This window comes from Hesperophylax consimilis, chromosome 3 (genome assembly GCF_061612785.1).
Source record: "Hesperophylax consimilis isolate HC1 chromosome 3, BYU_Hcon_1.0, whole genome shotgun sequence".
Taxonomy (NCBI): Eukaryota; Metazoa; Arthropoda; class Insecta; order Trichoptera; family Limnephilidae; genus Hesperophylax; species Hesperophylax consimilis.
Window position 1 is genome coordinate 12,631,113 of NC_142838.1, and position 20,897 is coordinate 12,652,009.

The 20,897-nt window shown below is 33.8% G+C and overlaps 1 protein-coding gene across 1 annotated transcript in view; it reads left to right on the forward strand.

Moving 5' to 3' along the window:
• LOC149424975 (uncharacterized) overlaps window positions 1-20,897 on the forward strand; it is a 97,688-nt gene that overhangs the window by 57,266 nt on the left and 19,525 nt on the right. Inside the window, exons 3-6 of the mRNA XM_089648235.1 lie at window positions 496-650; window positions 7,291-7,487; window positions 14,952-15,543; window positions 16,632-16,838. Of these exons, the coding sequence (XP_089504361.1) occupies window positions 496-650; window positions 7,291-7,487; window positions 14,952-15,543; window positions 16,632-16,838 (1,151 nt within the window). The remainder of the gene's footprint in view (window positions 1-495; window positions 651-7,290; window positions 7,488-14,951; window positions 15,544-16,631; window positions 16,839-20,897) is intronic.

The window sequence follows — 20,897 nt, forward strand, 5'->3', positions numbered from 1 at the left end:
CTACTTAACCCAGGTAATAAAGTTTTTGTTTCATCACTTTCCATGACTTTATTTTAATTTTTTAAAGATGTGATGAATTATCATTGTGATGCTTTATCCGGTCACCATCGGTTATAGATACTCCACGTGATTTTAATCGAATTTAATCGCAATTTTAAAACTTTCTGTATTTGACTTGCAATATCTTGATTTTACAATCAGAATCTTTATCTGACCATCCTTTATAATCCCACGTGACTTCTTTTAATCCCAATATTAAATACTTCTTTATTTGATTTGTAGTAGGTATCTTAATATTTCGATCAGAATCTAAACTGACTGGTTTAAAGATGTTCAACTCTTTTCGTTCTGAATTCCTACTTGAGCATATGTCATAGTTATTGACTTGACTTGAATTCGTTTAATCTTAATTTTAAATATGTCTTTATTTAATTTGTATTATATTAATCTTACGATCAGAATCTAAGATGTCATAAAGGATTTTCTCTTTGGCAGCTCTGTTCGTTCTGTACCCGTACCTGACAATCCACATGCGGGAGTTAGGCATCAACGTGGAGGAGACTGCCATCATGTCCGCCGTGACCCCTGTCGTGGCCATCGTGATGCCCCCCCTGGCTGGCATGGTGGCTGACAAGATTGGCAACTTCAAAGTAAGTATTCATCTTTCAGCCCGATTGGGGCCTACCTTAGATTATATAAATAAGGGATATGAGTAGGGTTGCCAGATGTCCGGTTTTGGACCGGACAGTACGGTTTTTTGAACGGCTGTCCGGTCAATACCAAAGCGGACAATAGAATGTCCCTTTTTTAAATGCTTGACATATATACCTCACTCATGAGATAATTTACAGAGTAAAAGCCCTGAGCGATTCTGGCGGGTGGTTGCAAGACTTGCTCAAGTCTGTTGAAAATGGTACAATATGTCTGCAGTGTTCCCGTCTCCAATGCCTTCGTAGAAAGAGTTTTTAGTGTAATGGGTAATGTATGGACTGACAAAAGAAATCGACTAGGTGTGAATACTGTAAATTTTCTTCAATTTGAATGTCAGTTGCACTGAATTTAAAGATACAATTTCAGGCAATAAACGATTATTGAAAGCAGTAGCATCTAGTGCCAAATGTGTTAAAGGTTGATTTTTTGCATAACAATAGTAATAATAAATATAAATTTTAATATTTACTAAGTGTTTCATTGTGTTCACCCTCAGAAATTTTCGGTAATTTTCTCTGTTTGTTTTGGCTAAAATCAAAGGGGTTTATGATTATCAAAGGACCCTTTGATTTTCAACAAATTGTACCGAAAATAATCAAAGGGGGGACCTTTTGATAAAAAAATGTTCGGTTTTTTTTATCTGGACAATCTGGCAACCCTAGATATGAGCTATCAACAGTTATTAGTATGAAACCGCGCTCACTATTAAGCTATGTCGCCAATATAGTTCACCGGCTCCAACTGGTCTATGTTGGTCATGGATGGCTAACAGAACATTGAAAAAGTAAAGATAAAAAGGCTAAGTTAGCCTAATCTATTATTTCATCATATTCTATTTTATCCGGTTACCCAAACTATTGAAAATCAACCCCTCCTTTGTTTCTACCTACACACAAAAGGATCACTCTACTTAATAACGTAATGAAAGAAGTGATGCAAAATCACGTGTTTTTGTTTTGAAAATTTGATCACTTAGGACGCGTTATTTTACAGAATTTGAACAATTCATTAAAATTCAATGTTCAAGTTCTGTGAAGGTTCTATTCAAGTTCTGTTATTATTTCAGTTTTGTGAACAACTGGCCAATAATAATATAAGAACAGAACTTGAATAGAACCCTCACAGATGGTGAAAATCAAATTTGATGAATCGATCAAATTCTGTGAAACAACACGTACTTAGTTATATTTGCTACAATCCAGCAATTTTCTTATAAGTCTTTAAAAAAAATATGTATGTATAGTATTAGGTCTAAAAAAATGTTTTAATCCTCAAAATCTGCTAATTAAGAACTCATTTTTGGGAATGATTTAATTATGTAATATTACAAATAAATTCTTAAGGTTATTGATAGTTAAACATTTTAATATTTGTGCGTCAACTTCTCAATCCAAAATAAACTGCTGTAGACCTTTCATTTTGGCGATGTTTTTCTTTAGCATAATCAAAACAGGCAGCCGGTGTTAAGAGATAATTTCAACCTTATCGCTATCTGTATTCGAATGTTATACGTCGATGTGGACAGCCTTCTGATCTTATTTTTCATGCAGGTAGCATTGAACACAAATAATTCGCACTGATTAGCGAAGAGTCACTATGCAACAGCAATTTTTATTAGCATAGTCTGGTAAATAATTACTCCTATTAGAGTTTAAAAAATATCAGTCATATATTCCCGAAACAGCATCAAATTGATAGGTAGGAGACAACAAATGTCAAACACAAGCGCAAGAAACTAACAAATATCTACATTTAAAAGGATGTTAGATCTAATGCACAAAACACGATCACAAAATCAAACACACTTATCGTCATCTACGTACACGATAAAATTTGGAATTAATTCCTTACCATACATTGCACATAAGCAGAGATGTGCAAAATGGGTACCCAAAACCATTTGAAATGCAAAATGGAAATGGGTCAAAACTTTTCCATTTGAAAATGCAAAATGCAAAATGGTTTTTAGAAAAGTATTTCAAATGCAAAATGCAAAATGCAAAATACCTATTTTCAAAATGCATTAAAAATGCAAAATGGTTTCTCAGGTCAAACAATTAAAATAATTATAGAATTTTTAAACAATTTTGTCATTTAATAATGGACATCAATGTAAAACAAACATATTACATGATGGTAAATCCAAAAACACCACGACTACAGATTATGAAACCACAAAACATTTGCGCGGGATTAGTTGTTGCCAACGTAAAAACATAGAAACTGCTATCTAACATTTAATATTACAGCGTCGGCCATGTTCAGTATTTGAATCAGTATTTTTTGTAATGGTATCATTCAATTGCCAGGGCTCCTACCAGGGAGCATCTTGACAAATGTAAATTATCTCTCATAGCGAGGTTGAGGACTGACTGATATTTGGGGCTTAGGAAAAAAAAAGAGTGGAGAAAGTAGGAAGAATGTTGCAAAAAAGCATTTAAAATGGAAAATGCATTGAGAAAAGCATTTAAAATGGTTTTTAAAAAAGCATTTAAAATGCAAAATGGAAAATACCCATTTTGTATTTTGCATTTCCATTTGAAATGGATTTATTTGGAATAAAGTACATCTCTGCACATAAGCCATATAACGCATTACCTAGTAATCTAAAACTTCCGGCTACGAATAAAAAACATTGGCAAAAGCTATTAAAACCTATTTCCTCAGCAGTTTTATTAATGACTGACACATTCTTTCTTTGGAACTCCAAAATAACTTCTGCGTTTATTTATTTTAATGTATCTATGTTGTCTTGTCTTTAATATAATGTTGTCTTTCCCGAAATGAGTTTTGTAAACTCACTGGGAATAATACATTATAACTTATTATTTTGTAATAAATAAAAAATAAAAAATGTTTTATTACATACAGTATTGAATTTAGTCTTATGAGTATTTTTAATTCCTTTCCAATATTGAGCTTCCATTTGACGGCCTCCGTGGTCTTGGGGTAAGGTTCTCGACTAGCAAGCGATAGGTCACGGGTTCAAACTCTGGCGAGGGAAAATAAATTCTATTCGATTAATTTGTTCTATTCCACTAATTATTCATTAAACATAATGCATAATATATTTGCGGCATGTTGCAGAATGGAAGCTACTCTCAGTATCATCCTGGTGTAAGACCGCCATTCAGAATTGAAACGCTGCTTGAAATGGCTTTGGCCGTGTTTGGTGACCAGATCTTAATATCCGAGTACTTTCCTCTTCCCCATCTATTTCCCTTCCTCGATACGCACAGTCTCACAACCTACTCCAATTGGGTACGCCACAGTCTCACTGGCTTAAGAAGGTTGGGAGAAGTGTGGTTTTACATTAAATTGACGGAAAATAGTTGACATAAAACGATAAAAACACACTTAATGTTACATTAGGTGCAACTGCAAAAACCCTATTTAGTTTGAGATAACAAATAATAAGACTTTGTAACCAATTAAAGCATTACGCTTGAATCACAGAGGAAGCTGTAATTTTTTTATCGTCATTACAGCGATTATAAAATAACACAAAATGATCTTATCTGTGTAATAACTATATTGTTTACTTTATGCCTTTAAAATTGTTTGTAAAAAAACTCCGTTGACGTTTCCATAATGTTACTATTGACGTCATAATATTTGCTTTTACATTTAAAAATATTTTTGATTGAATTCCTTGGTGACATTTTTATAAATAATCAATAATTTATAAATCATTGGCAATAGTGTGATATCCTTGATTAAATAAAATAGTTTGATATCCTTGATTAGTCTATTGGGTTATATGGTTATACTCATATATGGCGTTAGCTGTCGACTATTGTAGAGACCGATGGGGATACGGAATACGTGTTACTCCAACATCGTGACAAAACATTGGTATTTTACTAAAAGTGAATCGGTATACCTATCAATTTATTCGTTAATGGCCTGCAATCACGAATAATTCGAAGAGATTCTTAATAAATTAGCAATATTTTTTAAAAGTAAGTTTTCTCCGTGCAAGTGTTTTGTTTAAGCCGAAGTTTTATTTAATAAGAAATCCCTCGCTCAACAAACGGCTAGAGTATTTACAACATTTAGGAGAAATTTGAAATTTAAGAAAGATCTAGGTCATAATTTATTAATTCTATAAGTATATTCAAAGCTAGGTTGGTACCTTGAAATCACAAATTTAAATGACTTTAAGTCCGTTTCGTCGAATTAAGATCTCCGTTGATCGTTTTTAAATGTGAAACCGAATAAAAGTCCCAAGTCATGCTCCCGACCATGTGGAGCCAGAGAGACTATGGGGTATCTCAATTGGGGTAAGTTGTGAGGCTGAAGGAAGTGGAGGGGGATGAGATGGGGTAGAAGAAGATGGGGAAGTACCTAGCTATTCAGATATGGTCAATAAACACGGCTAAAGCCATTTCAAGCGTCGTTTCAATTCTGAATGGTGGTTTTACACCGGGGCGATACTGACAGTATTTTAGACTTTGGAACCTGCCACAAATATATTTTATATTATTTTAAATGAGTAAATTATGAAATAACACAAATTAATCGAATAAAATTTATTTTCGCACGCCAGAGTTTGAACACGTGACCTATCGCTTGCTAGTTAAGAACCTTACCCCACAACCACGGAGGCCGTCAAATGTAAACTTAATATTGGAAAGGAATTAAAAATACTCATAAGACTAAATTAAATACAGTATGTAATAAAATATTTTTTTATTTATTTCAAAATAATAAGTTATAATATATTATTCCCAGTGAGTTTACAAAACTCATTTCGGGAAAGACAACATTATATTAAAGACAAGACAACATAGATACATTAAAATAAATAAACGCAGAAGTTACTTTGGAGTTCCAAAGGAAGAATGTGTCAGTCATTAGTAAAACTGCTAAGGAAATAGCTTTAATAGCTTTTGCCAATGTTTTTTTGTTCGTAGCCGGAAGTTTTAGTTAATCAAATAAAATTTACTTGCACGGAGAAAAACGGCTTTTTTTAATCAAGATGTTAAAAATGTGATTGCGTGACCATTTCATAATAAAATATTAGACATTCAGAATATATCTGAATAAAAATAATTGACGAGATGTGAAAGTTTTATGATGGTTTATTATGAAATTTGTCAGTAAGTTTTCTCTGTGTGGCACGTCGGGATTTGAACCCGCGACCTCTTGCTTGCTAGTCGAGAGCCTTACCCCTCGTTCACGAAGGTCGTCATTGCTTAATTGGCCAAGTTAATTCGATGGGGAATGATTATGAATGCTTTACACGAGTTTTTTTCGTAATTTGCCTTGTCCAATCGGCGCGGCCGGAGTCCGGAAATGATGTAGGTATGTCCGTCAATGGTCCGATCCATTTACTAATCCGATGAGTCTCACAGGTCGGCCTGATTATCCGGATTATTTAAATAATTTAGATTATTTGCGCATTCGGAATTCACGGAAATCACGAACATTATTGTACCCAGTTGGATAAAGGACAGGATGCCATGCTGACGTAATACTTTTGTTGGGTCGTTTTAATAACTGCATTTTACATGAGATTTGATCAACACATCGCGGTGTTGAAACGCATCAAATTCAATTCACAATTTTATTGCTGATTTAATCTGTGGCCGAGGGGTAAGGCTCTTAACTAGCCAGCCGGAGTTCGCGATTTCAAATCCCGGCGTACGCAAGTAAATATTATTTGAATATTTTAAGTTATTTCAAAAAATATCTACTAATTAAAAATAATGTATTCTACAGGGTTTTCCAATAAGAGGTGTTATTTTGATATTCAATCGTAAAAGATCAATGATTTCGTTGCTTGTGTGGCACGTAGCACCGTTTTGTTGAAAGTAAACGTTGTCTAGATCAAAACCATCCGATTCCGGCCATAAAAAATCATTAATAATCTCTCGATAGCGATCCATTCACCGTAACTGTTGCTCCAGCCTAATTTTCGAAAAAGTAAGGTCCAATGACTCCACCGGACCATAAACCGCACCAAACAGTCACACGTTGAGAATAGTGAGGCTGTTTAACAATAGTTCTTGGGTTTTCCGAGCCCCAGATGCGACAATTTTGCTTGTTGACGAAGCCACCGAGGTGGAAATGGGCCTCACCACTCAAGATGATTTGCATTTGATTCACTCAAGTGAATTTTAATAATTTCAATGCGTTGTTGAAGCGTGTATCGTTTCATTTTTATTAATGACGTAGTTTCTACTTGTCAAATGTTAAAAAATGACAGCTTCAAAAGTAACATCTACCGAAATAGGGGGTTATTCAAAATAACACCTCTTATCGGAAAACCCTTTATATGTATTTAAAAAGGAGTTGTATTATTGTGATTGATTTTTTAAATATTATCCCGTGTTGAGCTTCCTTCTCCTTTATAAAATGTTTTAGCCAGCCTTGCAGTGTTCTTTATAAAGCAGTTTTATATTTAAACGAGGAGCAAACAGAGAGGAGTAGTGACCGACTGTTGAGAGATTGTAATTTTAGATCCGCTCGACGTGATCTACCTGATATTGCGTATACGCACACCTACAATGTGACAAAACGGTAAAAATTCCATTATAATTTTATTTTTTAATCATTCTTCACTTTCTCCTGCAGCTCCTCCTGTCAATGTTTTCGGCGATGGGCGGTGCGGCCGCCCTGCTGCTGCTGTTGGTACCCGTGGGGCGGGTGACCGTGACCTTCCCGGCCAGGGCTGACCTGGTGCTGGGTTGTCCCGCCCACTCGCTCAACGTGTCGGCCGCCCAGTTCTCCTGTGACCCGATACATCCATACGCTTTTGATGTAGATATGAGGTGAGAACACTTATATTGCCTTAGATGGGATAATTCAAAGTCTCAAATTAATCGTACTAAATAATAAAAATATAATAATTGTCTTTACCTTAACCTATATGAGATTTATTAATTCTTCTGTCAAAGAATGGATAAGTCGCTAAATAAAAAAATAAAATTCTTCATAGGAAAGTAATAAAATAATGTCTTAGAATGTTCATTTACTAGTAGTTACTACTCGGCTTCGCCTGAGAGTTAGTATTTGTTTTTTTTTAATAAACAATTAAGTTATTGCAAGAAATTCACACATAGGTCTGCAAATTTAATGACTCTAAAGCAAGGTTCAAGAGTTTTCCTTGCTACAAATTTACAAATAAACAGATTTAATGCCTTAAAGTTTCCATTCTTTTAAATTCAAAATTTCAACTGTGTTAATCTCGGAATATTGGTTTATAGAAATATACTTTTAGCCATCAATATATAAACCACCATTCAGAAAAAATAATATGAACTTACTCTCATGGTAATCTAAGCGTAATTTCACAGTTAGGACACATTTCTTCGTAGTGTGCGAAATATTTATTATCAACAAAAAATCAACTGTCAAAATAATTTTCTTCTGTCGCAAACTGTCGCATTACCATTACATTGGTGTTTCTAAATAAACAAAGATTTAAGTGATGTGCTGGATAAACAGAATGTACCTGATTCATTTAATTTCTTAAAACTGTGTGTTGAACCAACTGTTCTTACAAATCGCAACAATATTTGATTTAGCAAGAATTGTTTTTGTAGCCCTAACTAAGAATTGGTAGCATTTTGTTGAATTAAGATTGGAACATTTGGATAAAAGTGATTGATATAAGAAAACATGGATATAGAACTTATCTATTTACAAAGCAAGCAGCAGGTGGGCACCTACTGGATTGACCTTATAGGAGTAAGAAGCTATGCAAAAACAAGTGTCAATTGCCAAGATAATGTTAAAAAAAATCTATTATCATCAATTTAAAAACTGACCAAGTCTAATTGCAAAGGAAATGTTGTGAGAAGAAAAAAATGGGATGGGGAAGGAATCAAAGAATAGGAAGATTAGGAAGTATCTACTTTTCTGGCTATTTGATGTGATCAAAAAACCTACCTATTTGAAGCATTGTTTTGCACCTGGGCGATACTTGAAGTGCCCTGCACTTTAGATCGCATTGGGATGTTTGATTATTACGTAAACATCCGTACCATAAGATAGTTGTTGTTTTCTCCGTCGACGGGTTTAGAAATAGCGTCCCCTCAGTCCAAAGCTAGTTTCCATTATGTCAGGGAGGTTGTCTTAAATATCACGAAACTGCATTTATCAAGGTTTGAATGGGATTTCAATTAACTTCAATCATCTTCTGAATCGCTTCCTACAAAATGTTTTCTGCTTTAAATAGCGCCATTCAACACAGCTGATAAAAAATATTCAAACTAATTGGTGCTAAAAACACTCATCATCTTCTTAAAATTGTCAATTTATCTGTTCTTGAAAAATTTTAACGATATAATTATGGTGATAATTTATTTATACGTGCACCAAATGACAAATAATATGAAAAAAACAGGTTTATGTTCTGTATATAACAAATATTTATAGAATGACCTTGAATTTTACTTTGCAGAAATTTTGCCGCTTGTCAACCAATGTATTAATATCTTAAAAATTTCACTAGCGCAAAAAGCAATTAAGATCTTGATTATAATAAGACAATAAAATTGCAAAAATAGATAGATTTTTGTTCTTATAATTCTGTGACTTGCTTCTAAAAGGGCTAAAAGTCAGTTCGATAAAACATATATGGTGAAAACTCGATGTGGTATTTGTGGTATTATGTGGCATTATATAAAATATATTATATTTTTTGCGATTTCGCATCATAATTGGTATTCGAATTTTAAAAGAAGCTTTCGATTTAGAAAAAGGATTTATTTATTTATTTATTGCATCTCACTATACATAAAACACTTTTATTCACATAAAAATCAACCTCACTAGGACTAAGCCTGAATCGAGGTTAACAATTTACATTTGAGTCAAGCAAACAGAAGAGTTCACAAACATAAAGTAATTCTACATACAAACACAAAATATATCAAAATTAAAGAAAAAATGAGTAATAGATGTGTTACCAGATGGGTAATTTGACAGTATATTGTAACAATATTTGAACCATAACTAATCATTAATTATTATTTAAAAGAAGAACCAGAGTAGATAATAAAAACAGATAGGGTGACATTCAGTTTTTAGTAAATGGGACTTATATAGGATATTTCGACTTTCAGGGTAATGGTTACCTTTCTTACCATTTTAACAGTTTTAAAAGTTTTTTTACCATACTTAATACTGCTTTTATTAAAGGATATATTTTTAAAAACATTTTTCATTGTTTTTTTGATATGTTTTGTTTGACTGAGGTTTGAACTATCTTCTCGAGGGACTGGCTCTTAACTGCTGGGATCTTTAAAAATGTCTTTAAAACAAAAAAAAAATAAGAATGTATACAGGGTGTCCGGGGGTAAAGTGTGCTAACTTCGTGAGATGATTCTACATGATGGTAGAAGTAAAAAAAGATAAAAAGCTCGAAATGATAATGTTTATTTTCCTATAAAACAATTTTTTTTTTTTACTTTTGAACATTGGAAATTCGAAAAAGTTTTTTTAATTTTTTACTTCTAAAATCACGTAGAATCACCCACATGAAGTTAGCGCACTTTACCCCCTGACACTCTGTATATATACGCGGTAAAAACTGAGTCAAATCCCTTTTTTTGTTGTTTGTTTTTGGGGTGTTATGCCGTGTTGCGCTAACTCCTTCTTTAGCCGACGTTTCGGACAGCGTTGCAGTGTCCGTCATCAGGGCAGATCCGGTAGATCCGAAGATGTGTCTACCGGATCTGCCCTGATGATGGAGACTGCAACGCTGTCCGAAACGTCGGCTAAAGAAGGAGTTAGCGCAACACGGCATAACACCCCAAAAACAAACAACAAAAATGCTTTTGGCCGTGAGAATCTAAAAACTTACCTGAGTCAAATCCCGTTTGGGTAGGACCGACATTTATTTCGTGTATTATCTGCTGTAATGTTATCCATTTTCAGAGAAATACGTATATGTCCGTGTGTGTATACGAAATTGTCATCAAATGTTTATAGAATGCACGGTCATTGACGAAGTGGTTCAATTTGCATTCACTCATTCATGAAACAAATTCTGAATTTAAATAGATCTATTTAAAAACAGCAAATTCTTCAAAGGTCATGTCATATTTGAAAAACTGACATTGGCCGGTTCATCAGCAAGCCACAGAATTTTTAGCGAAAATCCCAGAATTAGAAAAGTAAAATTTGGAAAAATTGGTACAAAACGCCGGTTAATTAAAACAATCTGATTTTGGAATAAAAATAAGACCTAAGACCTAAAGACCTAATAAAAATATCACAGTTTTTATAATGTTGCTAGAGTACATAGTACATATTCCATCTTACTAAGAAATGCATCAATTTCAAGTACATAGGCAATAACTAATGAAATCGAGTATAAATTCAAGTACCCATCAGCAATAACTACTGAAATAGAGTATAAAATCAAGTGCATATAAGTAATAACTAATGAAATCGAGTATAAAATCAAGTACACATAGGCAATAACTAATGAAATCGAGTATAAATTCAAGTACATATAGGCAATAACTACTTAAATAGAGTATAAAATTAAGTATATAAAGCTAATAATTAATGAAATCGAGTATAAAATCAAGTACACATAGGCAATAACATTACTAATGAAATCGAGTATAAATTCAAGTACATATAGGCAATAACTACTTAAATACAGTATAAAATTAAGTACATAAAGCCAATAATTAATAAAATAGAGTATAAAATTAAGTACACATAGGCAATAATTAATGAAATCGAGTATAACATCAAGTACACATAGGCAATTACTACTGTAATCGAATATAAAATTAAGTAAATACAGGGTGTCCGGAAACTCGTAGTACAAGCGGGAAACTGGTGAATCTACATCACATTTGGAGTCGATTTTGTAGTATATTTTTTTTTTGAAGTGAAACTTCTTTAGGCGCGTAATGGATTTTCGATGGACGGAGTAAAACCGAGTCAGGATCGACACGAAAATGCGGGTACCCCCACCACCGCTCACCGTTCACTGTCCCTCTCTCACCATATGCGCTTGTTGAGGTGGGGGAGCCGCTCACGAACGTTCTCTCTCTTCTCTTCTTTCCTCTCTCTCAGACACCAGCGAACTGCGCCACGCCAAGCATCAGCTGCTTGGTTAGTATACTGCGTCGTGAGTGTAATACGAGTGAAATACGTAATTGATTGTGGTTCATACGGTTTAACAAAAGAAGTTTCACTTCTGTCTTGCGTAGGCTTGACACACCCACTTTTTTATTTGAGCTTTCGTTATCGAGTAAATCGAGTTTGAAGTTGATTTTTTTTTTTTTTTAATCATTCTTATAAATTATTACTGAAGATCAAAGTATAAAACTAATTAAAACTATTTGAAAGTAAAACAAATGAAGAAACTCGGATTTGAAGCATTATTTTGAAATCACCCTTCATTTAACCCGGTGTAATCATAAAATATTTCTGCTCTGCAGGGTTAAAACATCTGTTATTCAACCCTAAACACCAGAAAAAACTTTAACCCTAAAATAGCCGAAAAATATATTTTTTTGGTTTTTTTTTTTTTTTGAAAATGCACAAATCAAAAAACTTTATGTTTTTTTGGGTTCCCCATGTGGTGTAGATTCTCCAGTTTCCCGCTTGTACTACGAGTTTCCGGACACCGTGTATAGGCAATGACTAATGAAATCGAGTATAAAATCGCATTCTCAATAATGTTTAATCACGAAAGTTAAACACAAGAACATCTGATTAAACAATAAGCCATAGAGTATTGGTTGTTATGATAATATTGAGAACAGAAATTATATTTATGAAACAATGTTGGTGAATAATGTTACTAGTATATTTACGGCACATTCCAGAGTGGAAGATACTCTCAGTATCGCCCTGGTTTAAGAACACCATTCAGAATTGAAACGTTGCTTAAAATAGCTTTGGCCGTATTTGGTGACCAGATCTGAATAGCCAAGTATTTCCTTACCATCACCTTAAGTCTCATAACATATCCCAATTGGAAATGCCATAGTCTCACTGGCTCCAGACGGTTGGGAGCAGAAGGGACTTTTGTGCGATTTCATAAATAAAAAAGATATTATATATTTATATAAGACATTAGCGTAGTAGCGTGTAAGGAAAATATTTGTCCGATTTTCCGTAAAAATATGTACTTTGGCCTAATAATTGCTAATGACATATCTGTTTTATTTGTCAAATTCTAACCTTTTATATGGCAAACCCGGAATTAAATACCCCGGGGCATGAAAAAAATAAGCCTCAACAATTTTAGAATCAAGCATATTAATTTTCGGCAATAATACCAATCGTTTCTGGATAATCATAGAAATTAAATTAATATATATGCGATTGGTTTTATACTTTAATACTGGTATACACATGAACGATAAAAAACGACTTTTAATTTAAGAAATGTTTACTATTTTTCGTTATGTTATATTATGCAGATCTGCCTAGTAAACATTGCATTGAGAAGTTCTAGGGATGTTCAACGCAGCAGCTCAATTAATATGAGATATACGCGTATTATTAAATACTATCGGAGTCGCAACAACAGCGCATTAAAATAGCCCTTGGGTTGTACAAGGCATTGAACGGTCTGGCATAGCAATAAACATAACCATTTTACCAATATGATCGCTACATACATGACTAATGTATCTAAAATTTCATAATGTAGACAATATTATCAATAACCTCCAGAAGTAACGCTTAAGATCATAAATTAATGCACGAGTACAAAGTGTATCGGAATCATTTCCTATCCTTATCCTATATTCCTATTCCTCTCCCTTTTACTGTATTAGTTTTAAGGCATAAAAAACATCTCTTTTTGGCTTAACCTTATTCATATTGTGATTATAAAATCCGTTTGTTTCTTACAAATAAATCTCCCACTCTTGTTGTAAATTTTAAAGGCAGTCCATTTTACGTCTTCAGTCCGCATTCTTGGAATGAACTGAAATAAAATTTAAGGAGTGTCACTGGTATTGCAGTATTGAAAAATACCAAGAAAACCATTTTCATTACGATTTATAAAATCACCATTCATAAAATTTACCGATATATTTTTAATGCAATGAAAAACGCCATTGAGGTGATTTGATTACTTAAACGGAAAGTGAAACTTAATTTGAAAATTTTATAAAACGTTTTTCAAACTATAAAATTATCGGTACGCACCATATTTTATTTTTCTAGACGATGAATTAGTAACTTCCCGAGGGATCCCTCTAGAAACATTTGGGATTTTAGTTATACGTTAATCAGAAATAATAAAAATAAACAAGCTAGTGCAAAGTCGAATATTATTTATACATGACTTCATCACTTATGTCGTAAAGATTCCCACTTTATTTTAGAGATTTGCTAGAGCAAATTTAACCGCAAGTGTGTCCAATACCCCAGGGCAACGCGTCGCATATTTTTGTGCACGGCTGCTTTACTTACGTCATTTTCTGGCTTTATTTTAGGTTGGTATAGTCTATATATATAGTCTGCTAGGTCTTTTGGTTAACTTTGAATGCAGCAACGGTTGATTGAACCGTGACTGCATCTGACTAATGATGGTGACTGGCCATCTAGGCTGTCAGAGTTCTTCATGTGACCTATTGTCTTATAAACATTATGACGCATTGCGCAAAAAAGCGGCTAGTAAAAACAAGGGATAGTCTGAATTCTTAACAAATCAGTGTCGATTTTGAAAATGACATAATTACAATAATTCTCTGTTAAAATATTGTAATAAGGGTTGGCACTTTATCGCTGAATTCTACACACATCAATTAAATTTGGGATCATTGAACCAGAGTTACGCTGGACGCACAGACTTAGTATTTTTGATGATATCTACATATAATAGTAATGAAAAACATCGCTATAATATGTTTGCAAGTTTTTTTTTTTTTGGTACAAAATTTTACATTTCATAGAACAATCCAATATTGAGGCCATTTCTTGAGTTCTTTCCGTCAATATGTGAAGGTATGTTTAAAGTAAAATGTGTAGGGCAAAGCTTGTGTGAAGTTAAAACTATTTTAAAGAGTTTTGCAACGTAAGTAGGACAAACTAAAAGGACATCACCCTGACTTCTAACTTATAGATTTCAATAGTTCCAATGTTTTTTTCTGGAAATAAGTCGATTATCTTTTTTAATGAACTAGTTTATCAGATTATAAAATATAAACCAATAAGAGTAGCTACTTACTTCTAACACATATTTTTTACAGTTCCTAGATTGTACGATTTCTAACATAACATAATAAAACGTGTTTTGTTTACAGGTTAGAGATTTGCGGAGTGGTCTGCGAATGGCCATCAGGAAATAGCTCCATGAACTTGACCAACGCTGAGAGCTATTTCGTCCAAGTCCGGAGTCCAAAGGAAGAGTCCACCGAAGTGTTCAGGTACACCCTAACTTCTGAAGATCTCCCAGGAGACTCTTCTCTTCTGGACCAAAACAGCCAAAGGATAATCCAGGATAGTCAACGATACACAACCTCAGTTCGCAGAATATCTCACACGGCCTTGTTCTTCCCAACTTATGGGATGTACGGATTGAACTGTGAATCCACCGACGAGAACTCTACCGAAATCATGTGCGCTTTCGGAAACACTGAACTTTCCAATGAAACAGATAAACTTTCAGATACCGAGAAAGAGTTTAATTTCATGGCCAAAGTGATTCCATTGTCAAAAGTATCGATGGATAAAATAATCCCCCTCTCGTTGAAGAATGAAGATCGACACCTGAAAACGTTTGGAATTGAGAGACTATCGGAAGATGAAGCCAAAAAGAGATTGTCAAGTATGACGAAAAAGGAGCAACTTGAGATAAAGCTGTCTAAGGCTTCTTGCTCAGACTTTTATGCAGAGGTAGGTGTTTTTTAAACTCCCGCAATATTTTCTTAAATTCAATTTACATCACCGGGTTTACGATCATGTCAAATACGAAATTGTACTCTGATCCCCAATCTAATTAAATGTGTTTTCTGCATACGAGATTCGCATTAATAATAATTTGCTTACATAAAGATATTTAAAAATCATTATATATTATCAGGGCAAATGCAGGTGCAAGAACACGCGTTCCGATTTATTAAGAATTTACTAAAAGTTTTTAACCGGATTACCAAAAATTTTAAGAGATTCTTAATAAATTAGCAATACTCGTTTATCTCCATGTGGAAGGAATTTGGGAAACTAAGATGACGTTTATGAAGTTCCTACCTGGCAATTCCGATATTGTTACTAATCATAGGTCAATCCACTTCAAGCTACTGTTCATTACACCGTATTCGTTTTAGGAAAGGAAAATAACTATTCACGATGTACGGTTTTCCCATAAATTAAACGTGTTTTTTTTTTTTTAAATTGTTTCAAAGTGCGTTTTTTGCGGTCAGAATCCACGACGTAACTATTAGGTTTATTGTAAAATATACTACAATAAAAAATCCATTGCATCCTAAAATACACTGATAATTATTATCTGTTTCTCCTTCCAAAACCATTTTATAAATAAAAAATGAAAGTTGTCCTCAAAAATTAATCTTGAAAACAGTAAATTAGGCAATTGTGTTTTATTGAACGGAATATATAAACTATTACACAGCCTCTTTTTATTTAATTTTTAAAGCGTGATTTTAAATATTATTTGTCGTTCAACTTCAAATTTATTCGATGTTTCGCAGCTCCTTCCATTCGCCTTTCACTTTATTAAGTGATTATTTAGCTTTATAATGGCTATTTATGTAGAAAATTAATTACTGAAATTCTGGAATATGTAAATGAAAATTCTCGTACGTTGGGTCGTAGAACGTAAAATTAAATAAATAGTTTCGTGATAGTTAGGTTAGTATAATAATAGCTAAGGTTAGTTAAGATCATGTTAGGTATTTTTTCACTTAACTTAACTTTTCGTCAATATTCCGTTTAATCACTGTTATTTTATGTTATATTTCTAGCAAGAACGTGAGATATCCGTGGAACTAGTATTCGGAAAACAACAAGTCGAAGGGGTAGTTACTACGCCTTCTCCCGAAGTGAAGAAGCTCTCCGTTTCGTCCTGCACCCCTCAATGTCTGGCCTCCACCCCTCGTCAGGGACTGTGCTCAAACCTCAAGGAGGAAGTGGAGCTGGATCCAGCGCTCACCTTTTGGTCTTATATGGCGGTAAGTACTAAATACAGGGTGTATCAGCACGTACTCAACAGAATTACACGCGCAGCATTACGAATTATACTCATAGACGTCCAAATTGATAGTACATCTACGGAAAGGGGAACAAACCATGTTTCGCCTAACGGGGTGGCTTCACTGCTCTTCAGCGGTCAACGTACTGATGTCGTAGTTTATTCAAAGCATTCTCGAACCCTCCTGGCTCCAAAAATTTGGTCACGTGGTTTGCCTCCAGCACGTCGAAATAATACCATCATTTTATGTTAGAGCAAGTCTATTATGTTTGTATGCCTATGATTGTACATAATCGTGTCTCGTCACGTCACGAGACAACATGGATTACGCTTTACCTAAGTTTCCTTTTAAAGGTCTTAACTTTGTCATTTTTGGAGATACCTAAAACTATTTTTGCTCTCATAATCAACCCCTTAAATATGATACATTTTCATCTATTAAAATGGGCGATAACCTTATTAAAAGAAGAAAAAAATTAGAGTAAGTAGTTTGTGTGCGTATGTGTATGTACCTATATGTAGCTGAGAAATTGTGCGTCAGACGTATTTAATGGTATAAATTGTTATATTTTCTGTGACAATAAGTAATTCTTATGTCAATTTTACGTGTACGTTTTTAGACGACTTTAAATATGTTGTTAAATTGTTATATTTATATATTTTTTGCTGATATATTGTAAAATTTACCAATTTATATTGATAGTTTTGCTATACATGCAGCCTTACCAAAGAACGCGTTTTAAATTTTACACAACTGATAAACAACCGTTTAAGATACGTAAATGGTGGTATATCAGTTGCGTTAAAATTAAAACACGTTTATTAGTAAGGCTGTAAATCTGTATGCAGTCATACTGACGGAATAAAACGTTTTTGACAAGATTTAAATACTGGAAATAATAATTGATGATATATTTTTATGTTGGTACCGGTAATGCTAAAATAGTTTTCCATTGAAATTTCGTTGAAGGTTATGTGAAAAATACCTTTCTGAAATAGTAAAATATCATTGCGTGCGCTGTCTGTGATCTTTGAACAATTAAAAAGATAAGACATCAGATTCCGTGCATCGCAATCATTACCTGCAGGAATTAAATTACTATCAAGCACGTGGGGACTTAACAACAATTTTGCTTCCCCAAATAACGCTACATGTGTAGTCAATTATTCATATTCCTCAACTAAATGTATCTAAATTTAATGTGTTCATAACACTGATGCGATAATCTCTCGAAATTGATCTAGGTGTATCGATTTGAAAGAAAACGGATATTGTGAGGCAATGAGTCTTTCATTGCGAGCCGTACAATTGAGGGAGCTCAACTCTACTAGCTACTCTTTTTTGTTATGAGATATTTTTGAAAAATAGTCGCTGAGTATGTAATAATAATTCTTAATTGTTATTACATACTCAGCGACGTGAACAGTGCCTGATAGTCTGACATGTGGGCTTGGACACATGTACCTACACCTACAAACTGCTGGGAGCTGGGAGCCGTATTAGGGGAGCCGTATCAGGGGAGCAGTACCGGGGGAGCCGTACTGGAGGAGTTGTAACGAGCGAGTCGTATCGGGCGAGCATAGTATTCTCATACGCTCATACTCATTCTCAATTTGGGATGCAGGTATCTGTACCGCCGCCCCAGGAACCATTTATTGGATAACCAACACCTGCGCCATAGGTTACTTCATGTGGTTCGCTACGTTTGGTGACTTAACAGGAGTGAACGACTTTATGAGGTGAGGTTTGTCTGGGTTTTGGCGGCGGATGCGTCTGCTTACCAACTGCGTAGCAAGAGTAGAGAGACTAGTTGATGTAGATCTTTTGACCACTCCAACAGGTCTTTCAGGAAGTTGGAGTGATGAATTCATACGTCTGTTACTCTTGGACACTCTGACCCCCCAGATTCCAACCCACCCCCTCATACCTGTTTCCTTCCGAGAACTTCCTCTCCTTTCTGTCATGGAAGAGGAAAACCCCTTACACAGCAGCCCCAAAGATGACATAGGCCCTGAGGAGAATTTTTCTTCCTCAAGGCCTCCTGTGTAGAGATAATGTAAAAAAAACACTCTGAGTTTAATTGAGGCTTTATTCAATTGAGCCGTCATTTAATTGAGCCGTCATTCAATTGAGTCGACTCTTTGAACCTTACGAAAATATTGAGCTGGTACCGTGGCAATAATAAAATGAGTCATGAGCCATAGCTATTCATACTGTCTCTTTTGGCTACCTCATTGACAAATAAAATTGATTTTCTGTTCAAGAAAGAAGTTCGATATAAGAAGCACGCGCGTTTTTTCAATAAGAAGTAATAGGTCGCGGGAGGATGGCATTCCAAGGGTTAAGACGATAATAAAGCATACGAGGAGAGAATGGACCGTAAAAGAGGGAAGCTCAAATCTAAAAAGTGACACATTTTTGCATCAATATGCATGAATAATTTGGTGACTAATAGAAGAAAGTGATCGGTGAAAATAAGCTCTAACGAAATAAGTACACAAAAACTGATGAATTTTTCGAGAACGAAAACGAAATCTTATCATATAAGTTATACTTACGATAGGAACTTGTCTCTGGCTTACAAAAAAAACATTTTATTTTATAAAATGCCAAACTTTGTTAGAATTCGACTTGATTACAATTCTCCCGCCTGGAATCCACATTACAATATGCACGTTATAAGCTATTAAAATTATACAAAATTAATTCTTACGTTTTCTAAATTTTAAAATGGATATTACAACATTTTTGATTGAACTACAACACCCTCTTAAATAACCTGAATATTATTAAATTGTCAGATAGAAGGATTTATACAGATTTGAATTTCTATTTAAAATATATGATGCATTTGAATGAGCCCAAAATTACTTGGATTGATAAGCTTTCGGATTTCATTACGTACTACTAGAAGTCAGGATTTATTTCAGAGTTGAAGTAGAATTCTCGGAGTAACTACTATAATATATTATATCCTACCTATTGTACAGATTTCTAATCGAGTGAAATAATTATGCCGAGTCAGTGGACATCTTAAATTTATCACTAAATAAATACAAAAGATTATTACGGGGGCAATTCAGATATGTAAAAAAAGAAAGAAAAAACTGTATAATTTGTATTATTCCTATGTAAAATCCTCTAAAAGATCAAAAAAAATTACGAAGACATTGAAAACGATTAATTTACATAATGGACCACTCATTATATGCAGTTGTAATATAATTATTTTGCCGCAGCTTGCTTCCACTTTACTACTAAAATTTCTTCGCCGCCGGTAACATCACTTATTCAATTACCAATTATTTCTAATATCAAGTTCGCGACAAGAACAACGGTAACGACCTATAATTGGAACTTCAGAGCCTTAAGCGGAAATGTTAGCCGTTGTTAGTTACGTTACGAGTAAGTGCCTATTCCTGTTTTGTATTCCCGGAAGCAGGATTGTAGTTACCTATTTTACATAATATTCATACAGTTACTCTATTCTTCGTTTTGCGATGTTTATCTCCAGTGTACGGAAGAATACAAACTATCATCTAAGTTAAATAATGTCGTATTTCTTCTAATTTTAAATAACTGAAGGTGCACATTCAAAAGATATTTTTTTAAATTCAAAATAATTTACCGATTAGATTGATTTGAAGAAAAATGACAAATGGGTACCGTACATAACAATACAAAAAACTTCCATTTTAACCTTTTCCTTTTTATAATGAGTAATGAGGTTTATTTATTTTGCGTACATCACAATAATGTAACGTTTTACTGCGATGTCGATATAAACCACACGATTTAAATGCTTACAAATATACCTAATGTACGTGGTCTGTGTTATGTGCTCTCTCTTCCATTAGTCTTTTCAAACAAATACCGCATAAATTAATTTTTAATTATCACAAACAATAAAAATACAAATGTCAATGAAAATAATAATAAAAATCCACAAGAATCAACAAAATACATAAAACAGAAAAATTAAAATCTAAAATAATCGTTTACATAATAATAGATAATTTGCCAATATCCTCCAAATCA